At 42.9% G+C, this 22,564-nt stretch overlaps 1 protein-coding gene across 1 annotated transcript in view; it reads left to right on the top strand.

Annotated features, from left to right (window-relative positions):
- Positions 1 to 19,588: 19,588 nt before the first annotated feature.
- OXTR (oxytocin receptor) overlaps positions 19,589 to 22,564 on the top strand; it is an 82,284-nt gene continuing 79,308 nt past the window's right edge. The window contains exon 1 of the mRNA XM_063426682.1: positions 19,589 to 21,284. Within this exon, the coding sequence (XP_063282752.1) occupies positions 20,360 to 21,284 (925 nt within the window). The 5' untranslated portion in view covers positions 19,589 to 20,359. The remainder of the gene's footprint in view (positions 21,285 to 22,564) is intronic.

Here is a 22,564-nt window from a genome sequence, read left to right as displayed (position 1 = left end):
CCCCCACCCCATGGCGGCGGGTGGGGGCCATAAAGATAATGAGGGGGGGAACCTACTGTCCTCCCCCTCTCCGGCACCCACCCCTGTGCGGCGGGTGGGGGCCCTAAAAATAACAATAAGGGGGGGACCTACTGTCCCCCCTGGCCCCCACAGCTGTGCGGCGGGTGGTGGCCCTAAAAATAACAATAAGGGGGGGACCAACTGTCCTCCCCCGGCCCCCACCCCTGTGCAGCGGGTGGTGGCCCTAAAAATAACAATAAGGGGGGGACCAACTGCCCCCCCCGGCCCCCACCCCTGAGCGGCGGGTGGGGGCCCTAAAATTAACGATAAGGGAGGGACCTACTGTCTCCCCCCCAGGCCCCCACCCCTGAGCGGTGGGTGGGGGCCCTAAATACAAAGGGGGGCCTAGTCACCCCCCCCCCCAAAAAAAATGATCTCCCTACCTACCCCCCTCACCCTTAAAAATAATGAGGGGGGACCTTTAACTAAACACCTGTAAAAAAAAAAAAATGAGATAAAAACAACTTACCATTCGATGTTTTCTTTCTTCTAAAATCCCAAAAAGGCCAAATAAAAATCCATAATAACCGATGCAATAAAAATTTTTTAAAAAATCCATGTTCACCCATGGAGGGTTCCGCGCAGACTGAGCTCTGCAGGGCAGGGGAAGGCTTAAAAAGCCTTGCCACGCCCTGCAATTAGGCTAAGAACACTCTAATTGGCTGGTTTAAGCCAATCAGAGTGCTCTTTGTCATTTTACACAGCGTGGGAAAATTCCAAAAGAACTTTCCCACGCTGTGTAAAATGACACAGTGCTCTGTGTCATTTTACACAGCGTGGGAAAGTTAAATTTTCCCACGCTGTGTAAAATGACACAGAGCACTGTGATTGGATGGATTTCAAGCCATCCAATCACAGTGCTCTGTGTCATTTTACACAGCGTGGGAAAGTTCTTTGGAATTTTCCCACGCTGTGTAAAATGACAAAGAGCACTCTGATTGGCTTAACCCCTTAAGGACCAAACTTCTGGAATAAAAGGGAATCATGACATGTCACGCATGTCATGTGTCCTTAAGGGGTTAAACCAGCCAATCAGAGTGTTCTTAGCCTAATTGCAGGGCGTGGCCGTCGGCCGGTGGGCGAGACTGATCCCCGCCCACCGGCCGAGGAGACCTGCCGCGCATGCGCCTTAGCGCTCGCCATAGGAAAGCATTGAAAACTAATTTCAATGCTTTCCTATGTGGATTTGAGCGACGCTGGAGGTCCTCACACAGCGTGAGGACGTCCAGCGACGCTCTAGCACAGGTTTCCTGTGCTATGAAGCAGGACGTTCCCTCTAGTGGCTGTCTACTAGACAGCCACTAGAGGTGGAGTTAACCCTGCAAGGTAATTATTGCAGTTAATAAAAAACTGCAATAATTACACTTGCAGGGTTAGGAGTAGTGGGAGTTGGCACCCAGACCACTCCAATGAGCAGAAGTGGTCTGGGTGCCTGGAGTGTCCCTTTAACAACTGAAAACTCAACTTTTTCATGTTTAGGGCAATAAACATGAAAAAGAAGAAAAACAATAAACTCACGATAATGGGAGGGAAATATTTAACTCCTATCATTATTAAATTAAGATTTTAGGTACACAAATGCCATCATAATCTTCAGTTTTATTAGATGACCATAATCTTCATATTTTGCAATTTTAATGCTGGAGTAAAAATGAAAGTGCAGTGTGAAAAGAATGATAAAAGTACAAAATGTGTTCTCCCTAGACCAATTCACAGAGCATAAGATACCATGAAGTGTTGCAACTGAAGCAGCTGCCCGTCTAGTGGAATAAGCACCAAAAGATGTGTCAACTCCTGCCAACAAAAGAAGCCATCTTGTACATCTGGCTAAAGGAGAAATTAAAATCGGTTTGTCAGGTCTAACATAAGAAATACAAATTTTTCAATTGAGAACATAAAGATGTTCTGACTGACACACAACGAAACTACACAAAGCCTAGGTTCCCAAATGAAAAAGGGATAGAAGGCGGTAGCAGAATCTGACTTATTACGTTGAGAAGTCTGGAAAATAAGAAAATGCATCTGCCTCGAAAGTGCAAACATCTAACACCCACCGAAAAGATACTTAACAGTTGGGAGTAAAGAGTAAACCTCGCAAGATACTTGGCATAGAGAGAGATTCTCGTTATCTGGCCAATCCCGTAAAACTGTAAGACATGAAAAGCGTGCCAGAAGTGAAAATATTTGAGACCAGGAAGCCGCCTTAATCGAATAGATCTCATGAGCAGGCACACAATCCGGTCCTTACCCACCTAAGAACCCTGGCGGAACACATTACATTGATAGAGCTATACAAACTACCAGAGGATAGCTTTGTCTCTGTCCTGGAAGTCCAAGAAAATTAGGTCTGCAGAACCAGATAGTGTGTGTCAATGGTTCCTGCCTGGCAAAGGAGGTCCTTAGCGTCCTGCAATAGCTGCTCGGCATTCCAGGAACCCTGGAAATTGATCAGGCTATGAGATGAAGATCGTCCTGCAACATGAGAGGATGGGGTCCCCCTATAATGTCCATGAAGTGACAGGAAGGAGGGCAGGAGAATAAGATCTCTGCATAATAACTCCAGAAACTCTGGAAAATAAGTTTGACTATGGAGATCAATGTGATTGAAACCCACTGCACGCTGAGTTTCCAAAAACATCTCAGGTGGTATCCTGAAAACCTTGAGGGAGACCTGCGTCTTGTTCAGGTACTTGAAAATAGTGACATGTTTCTGCACTTCCTTCACAAAGGCCTCACCAAATAGCATGCCTTTAGCATGTGGGCCTAATTCCTTAGCACCTAAGTTCTGCCATTTTAGGGCCATTGCCCAATAGGTTTGTGTCTTTCTGAAGAAAGCACCATGTCTTGCCCAGGGAAGCAGCATCATCGGCCAGGTAAACATCTGTGACAGCAGTATTGCTACATCCAACATTCTGTCTTGGGTGACTTTAAGGCCTCTCTCAATAATCCTGCAGGGATCATGGCTGATCCTGGTCATAAAGGTAAACACAAGCTTATTCTGCTTGTAGCCTATTTATCACTTCTTTGTCAAGCAGCTTGCATGATCAGAGATGCATACATTTGTTCAGATAGGTTAGTGGAGCACACTCTGTGGAGCTGGGATGCCTGATGTGGTGGTGATTGTACAATTTGTACCCCAAAGAATCCAGGATGGTCTCAGACTCCTGAGGAAGAGAAAGCGTCAGAAACTCACTTGCTAATTCCTTGGGGGACTCACGCACAATGATGGATAACTCAGCCTCTTTAATGGTGCTCACTCAACTTTAATGGTGCTCACTCAAGTGCAAAAACACAATCTGCAGCAGGTAAATGGACTGTGAACTAAGCATTACCCTAAAGCAGTCAACAAAATGTGAAACAGTCCACTGGCATGAAGGGAGACTCGCCTCCCTGAGCGGAATATACCATGCACACCCACAATTTCTCCAGTAAGGAGGAACACAGGCAGATACAGAACAATAGGTGTAGGCATGAAATCTCACCCTCTGGGAAAACAGACAGCAGGAAGGTACCCAGAAGCTGCAGCAAGCCTGGTCTGAATAGGAGTCGTGCCCTCAGGCAAGATGGTGGCCAAAAATCTTGCAGGTTGTTATATCCAAAATAGTCACTTCAGCAGGAACAAAAATGGGCCCAAACCTACATGAAGACCCGGGAGTAATTGAATAATACAGGAGGAAATTGGAAAGAGAATCAGAGAGTGTGGGCTGACATGCAGTGCCCCAATGTGCTGTGACAAGAGGCGAAAAGTGCAAATGGGAAGAATGGAGTGAAACAGAATTCCTTATCCACGCAGAAGGTATAACATAATATGGATGACAGGAAACCAAGATGGTACAATAAAAGACGAGATGAGCACCACAAGATAATAAAACAACAGAGGAGGAGGCGGAGTCTGACTCTCTAGGAAAATGGCAGCTTAATTTGAGAACTCTGCGAACACCCTGCTGAAAATTAGCCACCATCAGCTTCAATTCCGGAATAATCACCCCTTACCTCAACTCCGTGTGGCCGACCCCTCAAGCACCCACCGAAACCACCGGAGGATGGGAGGGAACCATAAAGCGAAACAATCCTCTGCGGCGCTGATATTTCGCACCAGACCAGACAAGGCCCAAACGCCAACACATGGCGCACCCCCATCCGACTTTGGTTCGGAGGGTAGCTACTCGACGCAGGAGGGGAATCCCGATGCTCCACTCCCCCAACAGGATATGAGGGGATTCCTCAGAGAATTCAAGATCCATGTGGCCGAAGAGCTACAGAAGCACCTCCAACCACTGAGTGACGGCCTCACTGACCTCGCCATGTGCACCCACGAAATAGAGACAAAAATGGAAGACACGATAGCTGTGGTAAATAACCATGATACCGCGATCCAGAACTCAGGGACCAAATCAGATCTTAAAGGAACACTATAGTCACCTAAATTACTTTAGCTAAATAAAGCAGTTTTAGTGTATAGATCATTCCCCTGCAATTTCACTGCTCAATTCACTGTCATTTAGGAGTTAAATCACTTTGTTTCTGTTTATGCAGCTCTAGCCACACCTCCCCTGGTTATGATTGACAGAGCCTGCATGAAAAAAAAAATGGTTTCACTTTCAAACAGATGTAATTTACCTTAAATAATTGTATCTCAATCTCTAAATTGAACTTTAATCACATACAGGAGGCTTTAATCACTTGCATCGTCTAGCAAGCTATTAACAGGGGATAAGAAAATCTTAATTAAACAGGGCTCTCTTTACAGGAAGTGTTTATGGAAGGCTGTGCAAGTCACATGCAGGGAGGTGTGACTAGGGTTCATAAACAAAGGGATTTAACTCCTAAATGGCAGAGGATTGAGCAGTCAGGCTGCACAGGCATGTTCTATACACCAAAACTGCTTCATTAAGCTAAAGTTGTCCAGGTGACTATAGTGTTAACTACAGATCTCGCCGGAACAATATCAGAGTCAGAGGCCTAGCAGATTTAAGTGGAACTTCTACAATCCACATTGAAAGAAGTCTTCCTGAGCATGTTGCCAGAGTCCCCAGAAACAGACCTGCTAATGGACCAGGTTCACCGAGTCCTGCACTCCCCTACAACCAACACTGTACAGCCGAGGGACGTAATAGTCAGAATGCATTACTTCCATATAAAGGAACACTTGATGGCAGCAGCCAGAGACACACAATTACAAATTGATGGCACACCGGTACAGCATTACCATGATTTAGCCACACTAAGAAAATGTTGTGAACTGCGCCCACTCACAAAACTCATCCCGCAACACAACCTAAGATATGCATGGGGACACCCCTTCAAACTGACAGTTCAAATGGATAATAAGTTTCACGTACACATCCAACTTACCGAGGTCCAGATCTTCCTGTCCAAGCTTGGACTGCCACCAATTAACTTACCTACATCAAGCCCACCTGGGCAAAAAGGCCCGCTCACACCCCTATGGAATCCGATGCTTCCCAACGATGCTTCCCTGAGTGCAACAACCACCAACCTGTGCATAATCCCACATGCTGACCTCCACACATACCTGAGCTGACCACCCGAGGGACTCTTGTGGATAGCTGGACTACCCCTATATCACCCAGGACACTGTGACCCCTAGAGCATCCCCCGCTATTTACCGAAGGCACCCCACTTGCCACATCCATATACCTCATGGGACACCTCTAGAAGGGGGTGAGCGATGGGCATTAAAGGGGCTCGACCGAGAGGTTGTCCCAAGGGCAATGGAGACTCAGAGGGTGAAATTCCTATCACAAGATGTGCCTAATCCAGATGCACGCCCCTGCTCCTCCAGTCCGCCCCTAGTCGTGCCTTATTACTGACCCGAGCTACAGGGAACATGCGAGGAGTCACATAAAAGGGAGCCAAAAAAAAAAAAAAAAGTTACCTCCAATGGCCCTTCCTATAGTGGTAGTTAATTAAATTATCTGGTCCTTGATTGAGTTAAGTCCAAGCACCAGGGTGGGATTCTATTGTGTGTGTTGATGATCTCTTGTTGTGAATGCCTGTATATGTATGTGTGAGTTTCTGAATAAAGTTGGACTTGTTTTACGCTTCATCAAGCTTTGTCTGATGTTTGGGAATAATACTATAATCACTCTAGCTATTCTGCTACAGAGAAATGGAATGGTTGGCAAAGATATTCAGTCGAAATACAGGAGACCCGTCATACTGGAGTGAAAGGAAACATCCACTAAAATGAATTTTGCATTTATTTGAAAAGTTAATTTGTGTATACATATTGACACAATAATTAAGTTTCACTTAAATTTAATTGAAACGCGTAAACCTATCAGCATAGAAAACCCCTAACTCTGATAAAATAATGCAACCTACATTAAAGGTGACATTGTAAATGAGTGTTTTTGATGCCACAGATGCCAATATCATAAGATAACACAATGACAAAGTCTCTACATTTAAATGTCATATGCGTGAGCAATACACACATCTTAAAGAATTTGATATGAAAACCATTGAACACTGGAGCATGCTTTAACAATCCCTACATAGGTTATTACTATTAATCTGAATGTTACATCAGGTAGAGCATACATAGATTTTGTCATACACATCAAATGTGATACAGATATTTAGACACAATAACATAGAAAACGTGTTTACAAAAATATGCAAGGGTTAATGCTGTGTAACAAACTGCACACTTTGAAAAAAAATGGAGATATGGCTCTTTGATGCGGTCTTTTCCCATCTGCACTTACCTCTAATTTTCAGCACTCATCCTTTACATCATTCAATGTGCTATATCAATCTATAGATAGATCCCTCATCATCTTCCTTAACCATCATATTTGCATTTCTTCCAGTGAAAGGGCACTTCTGAGATATTTTACATGACTTACTAATAACAATTTATACAACTAAAATGTAATTTAGAACAAGAACAATGTATCTTGTTTACACAAACTTATTTCTGAACACATTTATTGTAGCTTAAAGACACATTACAGGAAGTGTTGTTTTCATTGCTTTGGAACTTTGTTATACACTTAGACACATCAACAATATGGAGCTCCTATAAAAGAGGGACATCACGGGGGGCGGAGCCAGCTACCGCACTGACAAGACGAAAAACGAGAGTGCTCCTGATAAAACCGTCAAAATACAGCCTAAAACCTTTTTAAGCCCGGAACTACGCACTGCACGAGAGGGCTGCACCTACCTATGATGGGGCGAAAATCCAAAAAATATAAAGCGGACAAAATCCCGACAACCGCCGACATCGGGGAACTTCTGAGGAGGCCTCAAGGAAATATGAAGCCTGTCATGGCGCCCTTCTCCGACGAGCTATCTTATTCCTCCAGCGAAACATCCCTCCCTGACTTGGAGGAGCTAGCCACCATTGCCAGGAAACAGAAAGCGGAGATGCCAACTAAAAGGGCTAGAGGCTCTCCGGTGACAGAGGGCACACTGAAGGCTCTCCTGGACGACCTCAGACGCAATCTGGCTGCCGACATTAACTCCTTTAAAGAGGAGATTAGTGGAGTGTCGAGACGCCTCCAAGAAACCGAGATATCCACGGCCGCTCATGCAACCCGCTTAAATAAAGTGGAACAAGAGATCTGTGAGCGGAGACGTGAGCAGGCCCAGACCCAGAACCGCATGGCGATGGAGGATCGGAGGAGATGGACGAACGTTAAAATAAGGGGCATACCAGCCCAGATAAGCTCTGCTGAAATCCCACACCTCATAAGAAGGCTACTTACACACCTCTTCTCGGCCAAGCAAGCCAAAATGATGGCCCTGGACGGGTGCTTCAGGCTACCGGCACCTGCATCGCGCTCCACTGAAGTGTATGGAGACGTTATCGTACGGTTCCAGAATGGTCCGGACAGGCAAGCGCTCCTCATGGCACTACAGAATAAAGCACCGTACAACTTTGAAGGCCACAAGCTAACGTTTTACCCAGACCTTTCCAGAGCAACATTGGGGTGGCGGAGATCCTTAAAGCCACTAACAACATAATTGATTCGGCACAATATCCCCTACAAATGGGGCTCCCCAAGCTACCTGATGATACCCCGAGAATCCGGGAACCTAAAAGTCCAAGAGGCCGCGGAAATAAACGACACCCAGCAACGCCTGGGACTACCCATGATACAGGCAGGTTCGACACCGGAGACCCAAAAGCCTCAACCCCACACTTGGGACCCAGCCAGGATCCGATCCTTTGTACCAGCTGCCAAACGAACCACTTCGGCACCGGCAGATACCACCTGAAGGACTGGTCAGACCACGCTACCTCTCCACTCCAGGACAGTTTAACGCTATGTTTTCTCGCAATGTTTTTGTTTTAGTTTTGCTACCTACATCAGGTTTTCAGTTTAATAATTCTTAAGTCCTGACATTGCCTCAGATACCCGCCGACACATAAACCCCTTAATAGATGGCTTTATCGGTCTCCCCCCCCCCCCACTTACTCACCCACAGCTTGTGCATTATGTCCTTTAGGTTAAGTAAAGGGTGATAGCCTCCTCCAGGCATAATTTCACGCCAGCCAATTAGCACCATACCAGGAGGCAAAAGGTCCGACTCGCCTCCAATTGCCCCTGATTGTAACTACATAATCTCCCCTGAGAGGTGAGAGACCGCCCAGCCAATACCGCAAGCTATACAGCAAAGCTCTGCAATTCCCAAAGCTGGCAGTCGCTCACTAGCCTGCAGACCACTAGCCAGCTGTTTGCTTGTGTTTGACATTACTGTTTGTTATTGTGTTTTATTATGTTTAATATAAAATGTGCTGTGTCTCACTGCCCGACCTGTGTTTATACCCTGTTGAATCTGAAGTACTGCAACTGCCGTTGGGGCAAGGAAAGTACTACTGTTATACTCTGCACAACAAAAATAAAGAATATTAAAAAAAAAAAAAAAAAAGAGGGACATCACATTGCCTCGATCGTATTTTACAGATGATATGGTATGCTTTCGATCATGATCTGTTCCAAGCCTTCTTCATACTTTTTTCTTCCCACCATCCTAGTACAGACTGATCTTATTTTATAATTATTTTATGTTTTATCTGTCCAAAGAATGCTGTTCCAGAACTGGGCTAGCTTTCTCAGATGTTTTCTAGCAATGTCTAACCTGGTCTTTCTATTCTTGAGTCTTATGAATGGTTTGCACTTGTGAACCCTCTGTATTTGCTCTCATGAAGTCTTCTCTTTATTGGATAATGGTATGCCTACCTCCTAGATGTAAGAAACAGGGCACTTACCTTACCAGTCGGCCGATCCGCCGACAGCAGGATCGGTTGGACCGCCGTTACCCACGCAGAATATAGATGCATTAAGCATCAGGGACTCCGACCGCTGTACGCCTGCCCCTTTTAAAGGGGCAATACAGACACATGTTAACAGAGGAGCTCCAAACAAAAGAGCTCAAATGACTCATACATTTTGGGGGCGTGGTTATGGCCCAATCATATAAAAGCCCAGCCTGCCTTCAAATCAGTGCCCTGTTGTGGTTTATAGTGTTCCTTGTGTTCCTAGTTCCTCCTCAGCGTGTTCGTGTTTGCTTCTTTGTGTTTTGACTCGGCTTTCCATTGACTCCTCTGATTTCTGGTTCCCTGACTCGGCTTGTTCCTCGTTGTTGTGTTTTTCTGTATTCCTTTGACCTCAGCTTGTCCCTGACTCCTTTAACCCCTCTCAGCACGGCCATTCTAAGGACCCGTATAGGGGCTTTCTCTATCTATCTTTGTGGTTCTGGTGATTTACTCTGCATGTTGGGCATATTCATTACACTAGAGAGTGTTCTTCACTTGGCTAGATGTTGTGAAGGGGTTTTTCTTTACTATGGAAAGGATCCTATGATCATTCACTACTGTTGTTTTCCATGGACATCCAAGCCTTATTGTGTTGCAGAGCTCACCAGTCCGTTCTTTTTTTTTTTTCTTAGAATGTACCAAACTGATGATATGGTCACTCTTAATGTTCTTGCTATCTATCTGGTGGGTTGTTTGTTTGTTTTTTGCAGCCTTAGGATGGCCTGCTTCACATGATTTGAGAGCTCCTTTGACTGCATGTTTTGGATTCACAGCAACAGTTTCCAAATGTGAATGCCACACCTGGAACATCTTTTTTTTTGTAAATCTCTTTTTTATTGAGGCATAAGAGTTTGTGGGTACAGAATGTATGAAGGGATACAATAAAGTTTCATACAAGTCGGGAGTAATACAATGCAGAGTGTATCATCTCTAAATATTTGCTAGCCTCTTTTTATGTTATGAATAAACAGTGAATATGACATCAGAAACAGTTAAAGATAACATTACGTTTAAATTCAAGTTTACTGAACGTTATTTTATGATAAAAGTATAGTAGTTAAACTGCACTTTTTCAATTATATTAGTAAGAAAAGTGGTCAGCGGAGGGACAAAGCGTTTAGAAAACTAGCCTGATTACACTGACTGACTACACAAAGGGTGTAAACAAATGAATACGTTTTAGCACATGCTGGGTTGATTAGTAAAAATGTTTAAGCCTAGGTAGGAGGTATGTTAGATAGGTACGACATTGTATTGTTACAGGTGATCGAGTGCAGGTGGGCTTCAGGTGTTAATTGTTAGGTTGCATCTTGCTGTGAGATGTGGGATCAGTGCTGGAGGCAGGCATTTAACCCCATGGCAGCGTTATGGCTGTTATGCCTGCCGGGTGCCCATAGCAGTTCAGCTAATACCTATCGGGTGTTGGGTACAGTCCAGGTGCGTGTAACAGTTCATATCACGCTTAAACAAAACAATTACGCTATCGGTAAGAACAAAGGAAATGGAAAGAAAACTTTTGTTTGCATGAGGTAACATAAGGTGTTGAGTAGAATGTGACAGTGAGTACAAGTCGGTAAGCGCGGCTGTAATTATGTTAGGCATGTCGTCTGGTGTTTGGTTCGTAGTCCTCTACAATGGGACCTGTCAGTCGCTATGTCAGTGTTGGTCAGTGAAGGTAATGAGCGTGTTATTGGCGGTTCTAGTCGACCTGCTTAGGTGTTTAAATGCCCCGCTAGGTACAGAAGTTGGGAGGCGAGGGACTATGCTAGACACGGTACCTGTACAAGAAACATCTTGATTGTTGCCTAGTGAAACATTCCCCTTAATTTGCTGTGGTCCCCTATCGAGTTATTGGTTATCGTTGCATCTTCCTACGTGAGGTGATAGCTATACTGGTAAGGTACGACTTTTTAGCAAGGCGTTCTGCCATCGGTTCGGTGTACTGGTCTCCGCCCGAGAAAGGGCAGGCATGTTAGCTCAAGGCATGGACCATAGGTACCAGTGATTAGAGTAATGGTTGGTTGGTATACAATGTGTGGCCGGGTGTACCAAGCTCCTATAGGTAATGACATGGTAGAAAACTGTCAGCAACGTTACGTCCGTCCTATAACATGGGGCAATATTAATCTATGCTGTCTAAGGTATAGGGCAGCCTGCCATGTTATGATAGCAGGGCGCACAAGTTGCGATAGGGCGTGTGAGCATAGTGTGCATGCAATCTACTAAATACAAGCTAGGCAAGAGTGGCAGACCGGGTTCACTGCTGGTTTAGCCGCTTCTACGCTTCCGTGTGCATAAAGCTAATCTTTAAACGTTCAAGACTATGTCATAGAGTGTTTGGGTCGTCGGGCTGCCAATACAATTAGATAGATATGAGAAAAAACATATATGGCAAATTCTGGCCCTCTTCACCAAGCAATACAATGGATCTTAGCTACTCCCGCCCACACACTTGTTGGTGAGTAAAGGCATTAGCAGTTAATCACAGTTAGTTATGCAGTCTGGAAAGGGTCAACCTAAGTACAAAAATCAAATAACAAAATGATATGAGAGTGTCGGTAGTACATACAGTTCGTATATGTCTCAGTGAGGTCTGATTCTGTGGTGAGAGAAAGTAAAGTCTCTCATCTGAGGCGTCTTGAAACAGGTGAAAAAAAAAAAAAAAAAAAAACACAAAAGAAAACCGGTGAAAGCATTGTGGCCAACTCCATAGTGAGGTGGTATGGCTCAACAGGAGCTCAGTGGAGGTATCTTCAGTAAGGAGTGATAAACTAAGGATAACATGAGGATCTCCGGCCTTGTGTCGGTGTCAGGGATCAAGATCGCCAATGTTCCGATTGGTAACATATCCGGACACCGTTCACGTAGTGACCGCTACATATGGGTCGGGTGTCTGTCCTTGAGGTAGGAATGGGACTATTCTCGTCGGGTCCCAGGAGTGGTGTGGTGAGTCAGTGCCTTGTTGGGCTGCCTGGTTGAGGGAGTCTGTGGGTAGGCCCAAGGCCTGCAGAAGTTGCACCGAGTGTGCTGGGTCTTGTAGCCTGTGGGATTCCGTTCCTCGCCGTACTACGAGCATGTGGGAAGGCCGCCAGCTGTATTGTAGGTCATGCTGTCGGAGTAGCGCGGTGATCGGCTGGAAAGAGCGTCGCCATGCCAGGGTCTCGTTCGAGAGGTCGGTGAAAAAGGTTAGTGTTGTGTTATTGAATTGAAAGGGTGTCTTACCCCTAAGGGCTGTGAGGATTGTCGTTTTGTCCCGGGTGTTGCGAAAGACAATAATTAAGTGTCTGGTGGCCGCGGTCGGCGCTTTAGGTGGCTTGGGAATCCTGAAGACGCGCTCAGGGCTAACGGTGATGGTGTTCGAGGGCGCCAATATATTAGCAAGCAATTTCTCAACCATTTGCGGGAGCTCCGCATCGGGTATGGCCTCAGATACCCCACGCACCTTCAGGTTGGTTCTCCGCCTAGCATCTTCGTATTCCGCAAGGCGGAGTTCTTGCCTCCGCTGTCTTGTTTGCAGGTCGTTTACAGCCCGCTGAAGTTCCCCTATATCTTTGGTGTTGCTAGTGGATGTCTTCTCAAGGGCGCCCATGCGGGTTGTCAGGCCCTTTAGGTCTCCTCGCACTGCTGTGATGTCCTTTTGCAGTGTCGTTTGGAGGTCGTTTAGCAGTTGTTTTAAGACCGCTGTAGTTACCGGAGCGGAGTCCGGATTAGGTTTGTTCTGTTGTGGGGGTTGTCCCGTAGCAGGTGTTGTCAGATACTCCTCTCCAGATTCTTCCTCAGAGAAATCTGAGCAGCCTCCGTGGAGCGCCGCCATGTTAGATCCGCTTGGGCCTCGCGCCTGCCTCCACATGTCTCCGATGGTAAGCCCTGAGGACGGTTTGTCCATGATTGTTTTTCTATTTTTTCGTCCCATGTCGATGGGGGCTCTCAGGGGGGGCCCTTGCCGTCTTTTGGAGGTCCGTTTAGAGGGTATATTCCCCCGTTTATTATCTTTGAGCCCGGAGCTCTCTTTTGGTGCGACCGCTCGCTCTTGCAGCTAGGCTCAGCCCCTGGAACATCTTTTATTGATGAAACTTCATTGCCTTATTGACAAAGAAACAATGAAGGAATAGCCCACACCTGTCTATGAAACAACTTTTGAGTCAACTGTCCAATTACTTTTGGGCCCCTGACAAAGAGGGGGCTACATATTGACCCCTTAAGGACCAAACTTCTGGAATAAAAGGGAATCATGACATGTCACACATGTCATGTGTCCTTAAGGGGTTAAAGAGCTGTAATTCCTAAATCTTTCACCAATTTGGATGTGAATGCCTTCAAAGTAAGCCTGAGAGACTGAACTGTAAACCCATATCCATTAATTAACTAACTTGGATGTATTTTGGTAAACGACTAAAATATTAAAGGGACACTATAGTCACCTGAACAACTTTAGCGTAATGAAGCATTTTTGGTGTATAGAACATGCCCCTGCAGCCTCACTGCTCAATCCTCTGCCATTTAGGAGCTAAATCTCTTTGTTTATGAACCCTAGTCACACCTCCCTGCATGTGACTTGCACAGCCTTCCATAAACACTTCCTGTAAAGAGAGCCTTATTTAGGCTTTCTTTATTGCAAGTTCTGTTTGTTTAAGATTTTTTTTATCCCCTGCTATGTTAATAGCTTGCTAGACCCTGCAAGAGCCTCCTGTAGGTGATTAAAGTTCAATTTAGAGATTGAGATACAATTATTTAAGGTAAATTACATTTGTTTAAAAAGTGAAACCATTTTTTTTTTTCATGCAGGCTCTGTCAATCATAGCCAGGGGAGGTGTGGCTAGGACTGCATAAACAAAGTGATTTAACTCCTAAATGACAGTAAATTGAGCTGTGAAATTGCAGGGGAATTATCTATACACTAAAACTGCTTTATTTAGCTAAAGTAATTTAGGTGACTATAGTGTTCCTTTAAAATTTGTGTCAGTGTCCAAATATTTCTGGATCTAACTGTATGTAGGGGCTTTTCAAAAATCATAGGTTTCTCTTTATTGCAATATCAGATTAATTGATAACCCCTGCTGTTTAACCTCAGGATCACATTAGACATCAATCATGTTATTCAGCACTCAAGTTACCTATAAAGATGTATGACAGAAAAGTAAGAATATTTAAGAATTGGAAGCCAATAAACAGACTAGACTGTAGAAAGCCTTTAGAAAGAAGGGCCACAAGCTGACGTGGGCCCTAAATGTACACACAAAAAAGCAACTTTATAAACAGAACACATTAGAAAAACAAAAATTAGGGCAAAATTGGAGACTTATGTTAAAATCAAAACCATTGGATATATGCTTTAACCATTAAGTACCATTAAAGCATGTGTGTCAACAAATGGATGCCATTTGTAGAGTGCTGACTCTACATTACCTTGAGAATACAATTGCGTTTGTAAATATCTAATACAAACATTTCCATTGTCTGTTCCATATTAGCGCATCATTCAGACTTCCTCTTTTAAAATGGCTGCCATTCCTTCACATCTTTATAAGACTGTGTAGCCTCGTAAGATAAAATAATGTCATGATAATTAGTAGCAGTCAGCGAAATGAACTGAATTTCAATTATCTTGCTAATCTGAACATGTAATCCTAAAATAATGATGTACGAACTTGAATGCCAATCTGGGACATCTGAAAAATATTAACCTGTTTATTGCTATGGGGGTTGACCAAGCAAAAAGTAGAATTTTGTAGGCTGGTTGTGGAAATTTCCTAATTCAATCCTAGAGTGAAATGTCCTATCCCAGACACGAAGAAAAATATTTCCAAATCTGCTAAACTTTAGCTTGGGGTTAATTGTGGATGCTTGTAGTTTAATCACTAGGTCTCACAGTTAAGTGAATAAACCCCATTGTTCTGTAAAGTGTTGCTCAGCTGTCTGGCGCTGAACGCTGCGGGTAGAGTTACATGCACTCTTAGTTTGATTGTAATAAGTACTGATAAGTGTAACATGGGATTAATGCTCTGTTGGGGTGGACTAGAATTAGGTCATTGTTTTACATATCTATACATTAAGAATTCTTAACAGACAGATGTGTTTTTTTCTTAACTGTTCGAATAAACAAATTCAAGTCTGGACTCTAGTGGGAGAAGAGTTGAGCGCATGAGTGGGTGTGAGACAGTCCAGCTGCTGTGAATTCCAACTCCCATCATGGTCAGGAAAAGGCTGTAAAGAGATGGAAAATGCAGGTATCCCTGGTGGAGGAAGCAATTGACCGCTAATTGACCTGTGTCCTCTGATGTCTGAGGTTTTAAAAGCTGTGGAAAGCTGTATTCTATCAAAAGCAACGTTGTTCATCTTAAAAGAACTGCCTGCTAACTCCTAACTGTGAATAAAATGATATGACACTGCAGATATCGAGGCAGACTGGTGTTTAGTGTCAAGGGTGAATTAAGGTTGGAACACTGGCCGTTTGCTCAGGTACCATGTGCATGTACATGTACATAAAAGATGGCACCACTGTGAAGCAGCAGAAAATATTGTTCATTTGGCAGTACATCCATAGTGCCAGCACAAGTGAATCTGACAGTAACATGGAATAAATGGGAATAAAAACCTATTATGTGCTTCTCATAAGATCAACATTTTTAGTGAATCATAACAGAGAGAACTCCCCCTACCCCAAATAAACGAACAAATAAATAAAAGCCGTGGTGTAATTCATGCTTTTAGAGCTTAGTTATAGAGCAGGAATCTCAAACACTGCGCGCCCCCCCGCCACCCTGGTGTTGCTGAACTGCAACTCTCATGACTCTCTTGCCATCAAACTGCTTTCAAAGAAATAGGGGGGTTGTAGGCTTTCAACATCTGGGAGGGCCACAGTTTAAGATCCCCGAGCCAAGCCGACCCAAGACGATTCTGATTCATCAAAAGCCATAAGGCACATTGACGAAATTCCTTACAGGAGGGGACCAGCCTGCACAACTCTGTTGTTGAATATAAACCTACTCAGTGCCAAGTATTTATCTAACATCCTCCTTTAATGTGGCTTGTTTTCCAATACTGAAATACCGTACACTTATTGGTTCTACAAATGAAGGGCAATTCTGGGAGAGAGCTGAATTATTGGAACAGTCCCCATGGAAACATATTGAATGTCTAAAGATTGCTCCACTTTTAGAAATTGTCTATACTAGTTCTTTCTCCTTAACCCTCTGTGTGTCATTGAATAGTGAGAACCGATCTCATCCTGCATGCGTGTACAAGACATGCATTCCTGCACCCCATGAATGTTACTCTTGATATATGAAAACATCAGAGCTAGAAAGAGAGTTCTCCTCTATCTGCAAAACACATCATAAGAAGAAGTGAGTGATGATTAGAAAAGACACGGCAGGCATATGAAAGTACATATGGTTTAGAATTAAATGTTGGCTTTAGTTCAAAAACTTCACAGAAAAGTCAACGTGAAACTGTCACGCGATCCATGCACGCGTGAGAATCTCCCACTAATCATCAGACATCCCTGTGCTATCCACATATATCTGTATTTCATACTTTCCAAATGTGCAGAGCACTCCAAAATATCCAGGTTTTAAACAAAGCTGTGAGGGTGACATTTGGATATGTTTTGCTTAACGGCTTTTGCAGATGGAATGACAGAAAACAGTAAATAGCAGTGGGCAAAAGAGAAAAAAAACAAACAAAAAAAACCTTATAATGGAATTCCATGAACCCTCTATTAACAAGTTATTGGTCCCCCCATTACCTCGCACTGTACATAACACTATAAGAATTAAGATAAAGTACCTGGTAGGAGTGTGTGTGTGTGTGTGTAGGGGGGGGGGGGTTAATGAGTCCCCTCCCTCACCCCCCCACAACTCTTATAGAGCTAATACTACTACCTACGGGGTATTGCAATTTAAAGGAATCAACTCCAGTGCCAACCCCCACTTCATTGTAATAATATTTAGCCCTTTGCTTACTGTTTGAACAGTCTGTAGTGCAGTCTGACTAATTTCTTTAATTCAGGACTAATTTGATTATTGCTTGTGACTTCATTCCCATAAAATTTATGAGCAAGTCAGTATTGATCAGTTTGTATTGGGTTCAGTCCAGAGCTTATCAACATCAGTTTCATTTGGTAGTAAAATTTGGTCAGAGTTCATTAATGAATAAATATGAACTGCTTTTTACTTTTTTTTTTTTTGGTGTTTATTTTTTTCAATTAATGCGTAATCCCAGATACATAAAAAATTGTGTATCATTATCAAACCCCTCAAATGTTTATCCTGCCAACCGCTGGTAAAGAATTATGGGAAAGGAAGTTAAGCAACAGCTGGATAGTTGAAAATCTTTGATTCTAGAGCTAAACACAAGATACGATTGGAGAGATCTGTTCCAAAACATAATCTCCACATTTTAAAGGTTAGTTTTATAGAATAACAATCTAGAAGAATGATATAGAATACATGATATGGATGGGTTTAATCAATAAATACAATGAATTGAAAACACTATTTAGAGTAAAATAGCCACGTTCTGATTATAACGGAGTTGGAGTATTTTTGAATTGAACTATTTTAGTCCTAATTTTGCATTTTGTTTTTGGCGTTTAGTGAGTAAGACACCTTTTTTTGTTCCACAATGACAGTGATGCTTAGTTAACTCCATCACATCCACAATCAAGTATACATATTTTTACTTTTATGTACTTTGCAGAATGGCCATTAGTCCAAAAAGCCTCACTCACCCTCATGTATACTCTAGGAATGATTACCAGACTGTAGAGGAACGAATTTCTCTGCAAGAAGCTACTGGTCACTGATTAAATGGGTAATAGTTTGCTGAACATATCTTCTAACCCTGCTTCTAAACAGTAAACATTCCTAGAAGGAGAGGAGTAATTCGACCATTTCACTTAGCCTTACATCAGAAGTATAGAGAATGACAAAGATTGCTATAGCAGTTATTTTAAAAAATATATGATTCAGAAATATACGTAGGCATTATGCTCAAGTGCAGACATTCTTTTTACATTCTGTTGTCATTTGTAGTAAGTTGTAGTTCTAGTAAAGCCTTCAGGGTCCTTACATATATATATATATATACACCATTTTTATGTATCTGTTTTTGTGACACTTACTGTAATGAGATTTTCTTGCAGCAATTTTTTTGGGCTTTTATAATATTTTACACCCTGTTTGATATTGCAAGATAAAAGACACTATACTGTCTAAAGCTTTTTATTCCCCAAATATTTATGTAAAGGCTAATAAGTGAAAAATAGACATTGTTTGAATTTATATAATCTAAAAGTTTAACTTTAACTGAAATGCAATCTATACACAAAAGTGTGTTTTTAATATAGGGTTAAAAGCAGGCATCCCTTGCTTCCCTGTGCCAATATTTTTTTAAACCCTTATATGTATTCAGATTGTTAGTTTGGGAATTGAGCCCATCACTAATGTACCAGTATCAAAATATCTTGATACTTAATATCTAAAACCATTTACTTGTCTTTTCTAGCAATGCAGAATATATAAAACGTAAAATGATGTGCTGGGCTGGTTAATTTCAAGAAAATGTTGGCTTCACTTAGTATTTGAATAGATATTCACATTAAGGTAACTCACATGGGTTATGTACGAAGAACAATTTTGGGACAATGATTTAAAAACAAAAACAAAAGCAGGAACATTTCATATATTGTGAGTGCTACTGTTCCATGGTTAATAGAATTCTGGTTGCTTAAGCATTTTCCCCATCTATACATGTTCATTAATTATTGGCTCATATTAAGGTGGCTAGATTCTATCATCATGAATACCTCAGTAATTCCCACAGGTGGGTCCATCTGAGTTCCAACTTACATTCCTGGCTACCTATGTGAGCAGTGGGGCACACCAGTGACTTATACCTTCAAGGGCATAAGGATCTTCCAATTGTAAACGTCCCTAGGATTGACAACACAGGAAACTCGGCTAGCTATTGAAATTGGCAAAATAAATAAATATAGGTTTCTGAAACATCCCCCACAGTATTTGTTGTTCCAGACAAGTGACAGCAGACCTACCGCTTGCATCAATACTATGCAGACTCACAGTCCCTCTCAGCCGCATTGAGGGAAAGAGCTAATGAATCGCATTCTGCACCGCCATCTAGTGGCCACTGACTATAGCGTCCGCTTATGTTTCCTTATAGCCCTTGCCACAAGTACCCAGTGTGAATTCTCAGTGACTGGTGCTTACTGCTTTAATCTCTCTCTATCTTACTCTCTCACAGTCTGCAAGCAAAGTGTGAAGCTGAGGGGGCACTACTATCCAAGAGGCTCTCCAGACCCAAACAGCAATAGCAGCAGAGGTCTTATCCTGTGAATGTATGGAGACTGGCAGGAGTAGGGAGGGACCTGCACAGTCATCTCAGAGAGGTGAGGATAGCTACTCAAACTGGTGCAGGAGGTGGGGAGGGGGCTGTGCTGGGCTGTATACTGGATGAATACCATAGTTATATTTAATGTTCTCTTGGAGGGACAAGCTGAAGGGTCTAGTGCAGACAAAACCTACAGAGAGTTCTGAAGACAGGAGATGAGGACAGGGTCCAAGACCTGAATACTATTTAACCCAGTTAATCAGTTGTGCCAGGATTCTGATTTCTGATCACACAAGGACAAAAATGGGACATATGACTGCATGTACTGCTGTGGGATCAATTGCCTTTCTCTAGTTGAAAGGACACAGAATACATTTCTCTCTCATTTTTGGCTATTTTTAGGAGGGGGTCTGAAATTCACTGGGGAAGGGAGGGGCTCAAAGACCACCTCTGTCTGCTCGTCATCATCATCATAATCAATGGAGCTGAGCTTGTAAACAGGATATAGAACTGCATTGATGACCCAAACATAGAGGAATACCCTCTACCCAGGGTCACTGGGCTTAAAGGGGCTTATGTTTACCTCTATGGAATGATACATTGTAGCTAGTTCCACTAGGATTCCAAGTGAACTTCATCCTTTCACAGTTGGACATGGAAGGTTTGTGCCTCAGCAGTGACTGTCCGGGCGTTCTGAGCAACATATCATGGGGAAACTTCAGCCTGGAGGAGAACAGGACTCAAGGGTCCAACAAAACCAGGGACCCGCTGAAAAGGAATGAAGAGGTCGCCAAGGTGGAGGTGACCGTTTTAGCGCTTATCTTGTTTCTGGCTCTGGCAGGGAACATATGTGTCCTAATTGGGATCCACATAAACAGACACAAGCATTCTCGCATGTACTTTTTCATGAAGCACCTGAGCATCGCAGACTTGGTGGTCGCCCTGTTCCAAGTTCTGCCTCAGCTCATCTGGGACATAACGTTCAGATTCTATGCCCCAGACTTCCTCTGCAGGCTGATCACTTACCTACAGGTGGTAGGGATGTTTGCTTCCACCTATATGCTCCTGCTGATGTCCCTAGACAGGTGCCTAGCCATCTGTCAACCCTTGAGATCTTTGCACAGGAGATCTGACTGTGTCTATGTCCTGCTCACCTGGATTGTCAGTTTTCTACTTAGCATTCCTCAAATTCTCATTTTCTCCCTAAAAGAGGTAGGGAATGGAGTTTATGACTGCACATCGGATTTCATTAAACCCTGGGGTGTCAAAGCTTATATCACATGGATAACTCTAGCTGTGTACATCGTCCCTGTGATTGTTCTCAGCATTTGCTATGGGCTTATCAGCTTCAAGATCTGGCAGAACATTAGGCTGAAAACCATGTGTGAAAGTAATTTGAGGCTGAGCTCAAACAGGAGGGCTACACTTTCTAGAGTAAGCAGTGTCCGGCTTATCTCCAAGGCCAAGATCAGGACTGTCAAAATGACCTTCATCATAGTGATAGCTTACATCTTGTGCTGGACTCCCTTCTTTTTCGTCCAGATGTGGTCAGTGTGGGACCCGAATCCCCCCAAAGAAGGTAAGAAAAGATAATAACCTGCATGCTATTTTTTTATTTTTCGTGTGTGTGTGTGGGGAGGGGAGGGGGGTGCATAGAACTTTCATGCTACTTTGTTTTAATATTTCGTCTGTATGCTTGTTTGTGTGTTTGGAGTGGGGAGGGGGATTACCCCAGAACACATTGATACAATCATCGTGGCAAAATAGTGCTATGTGATTGGAATCTATAGGCATACATCGAAGCAGGGATAACTGTACAGTTTGGCATTTGGTATTTGTGAATGGCTGTTAAATGTGTTATGATGCTCTGTATTGGAGGAAACATGTGACTCATATAAAATTGTGAAACTTTATATGTGCAAACATGTTGCATGTTGTAGTTGGCAGAAGGAGGAGCAACTAGCCCACAGAGGGCAATACAATAAAACCAATGGCTGCTGCAGAGCTGTCAATAATTGTCTGCCTTATGTCCACCATTTTTCATATCACTGAACACTACAGGCACATCTTCGGGTGAAATAGTGGAATCTGGAGCAGTATACAAACAGTTAAACTGAGATAAATACGAATTGTACTAGAAAAACTTTACTCCTAGACCCCAAACCTCATACAGCTCCTGCCATGTGTCTGCCATGTGTAAATGTTGCCAGAAACAGCACCTCAGATGAAATATATTTTAATAGGTATTTCTAATTTAACAGCAAACTAATTTCTGGCTGATAGAATATAGACAAAGTTGGTTTTGCTTACAAAAAAAAAAAAAAAAAGAACAAACAAACAACCTCACCGCCCAGAAAAACAGAAAAAAAGATATTTGAAAAAATAGGCAACACTCCCAAAAATGTTTAACAGTTATCAGTCCATATACTATAAACACACACACATACACACACATCTATATATATATATATATATATATATATATATATATATATATATATCACACACACACATACATTATTTTTTTTCCATTCAGAGGAAATGGATGGGGGTTCTGGAAAAATACAGCATATGCCGGATGCATAACTAAAAGTGCTTAATCAAAGATCAGTTTTGTATCAACACAGAACATATGTGCATCCACTTAAATCGTTCTAGAACTGGAAAACAGACCAAATCAAAAAGACAAATCCCATTCTCCAATGGTTACATATACTAGGCCATTCTGATTCCATATACTATGGCAAGTTGACAACGATAAGAACTCTGAACGAGGGACTTAACTGTTGGGATTGAGATGGAGTGGGAGCAAATGACACTTCTTGCCCATGACACAATTTGACATTCCGAATGATAGTA

Source organism: Pelobates fuscus, chromosome 7 (genome assembly GCF_036172605.1).
Source record: "Pelobates fuscus isolate aPelFus1 chromosome 7, aPelFus1.pri, whole genome shotgun sequence".
NCBI classification, from domain to species: domain Eukaryota; kingdom Metazoa; phylum Chordata; class Amphibia; order Anura; family Pelobatidae; genus Pelobates; species Pelobates fuscus.
The sequence above is the reverse complement of the archived record's forward strand: the minus strand, read 5'-3'. Positions and strand labels throughout refer to the sequence as shown.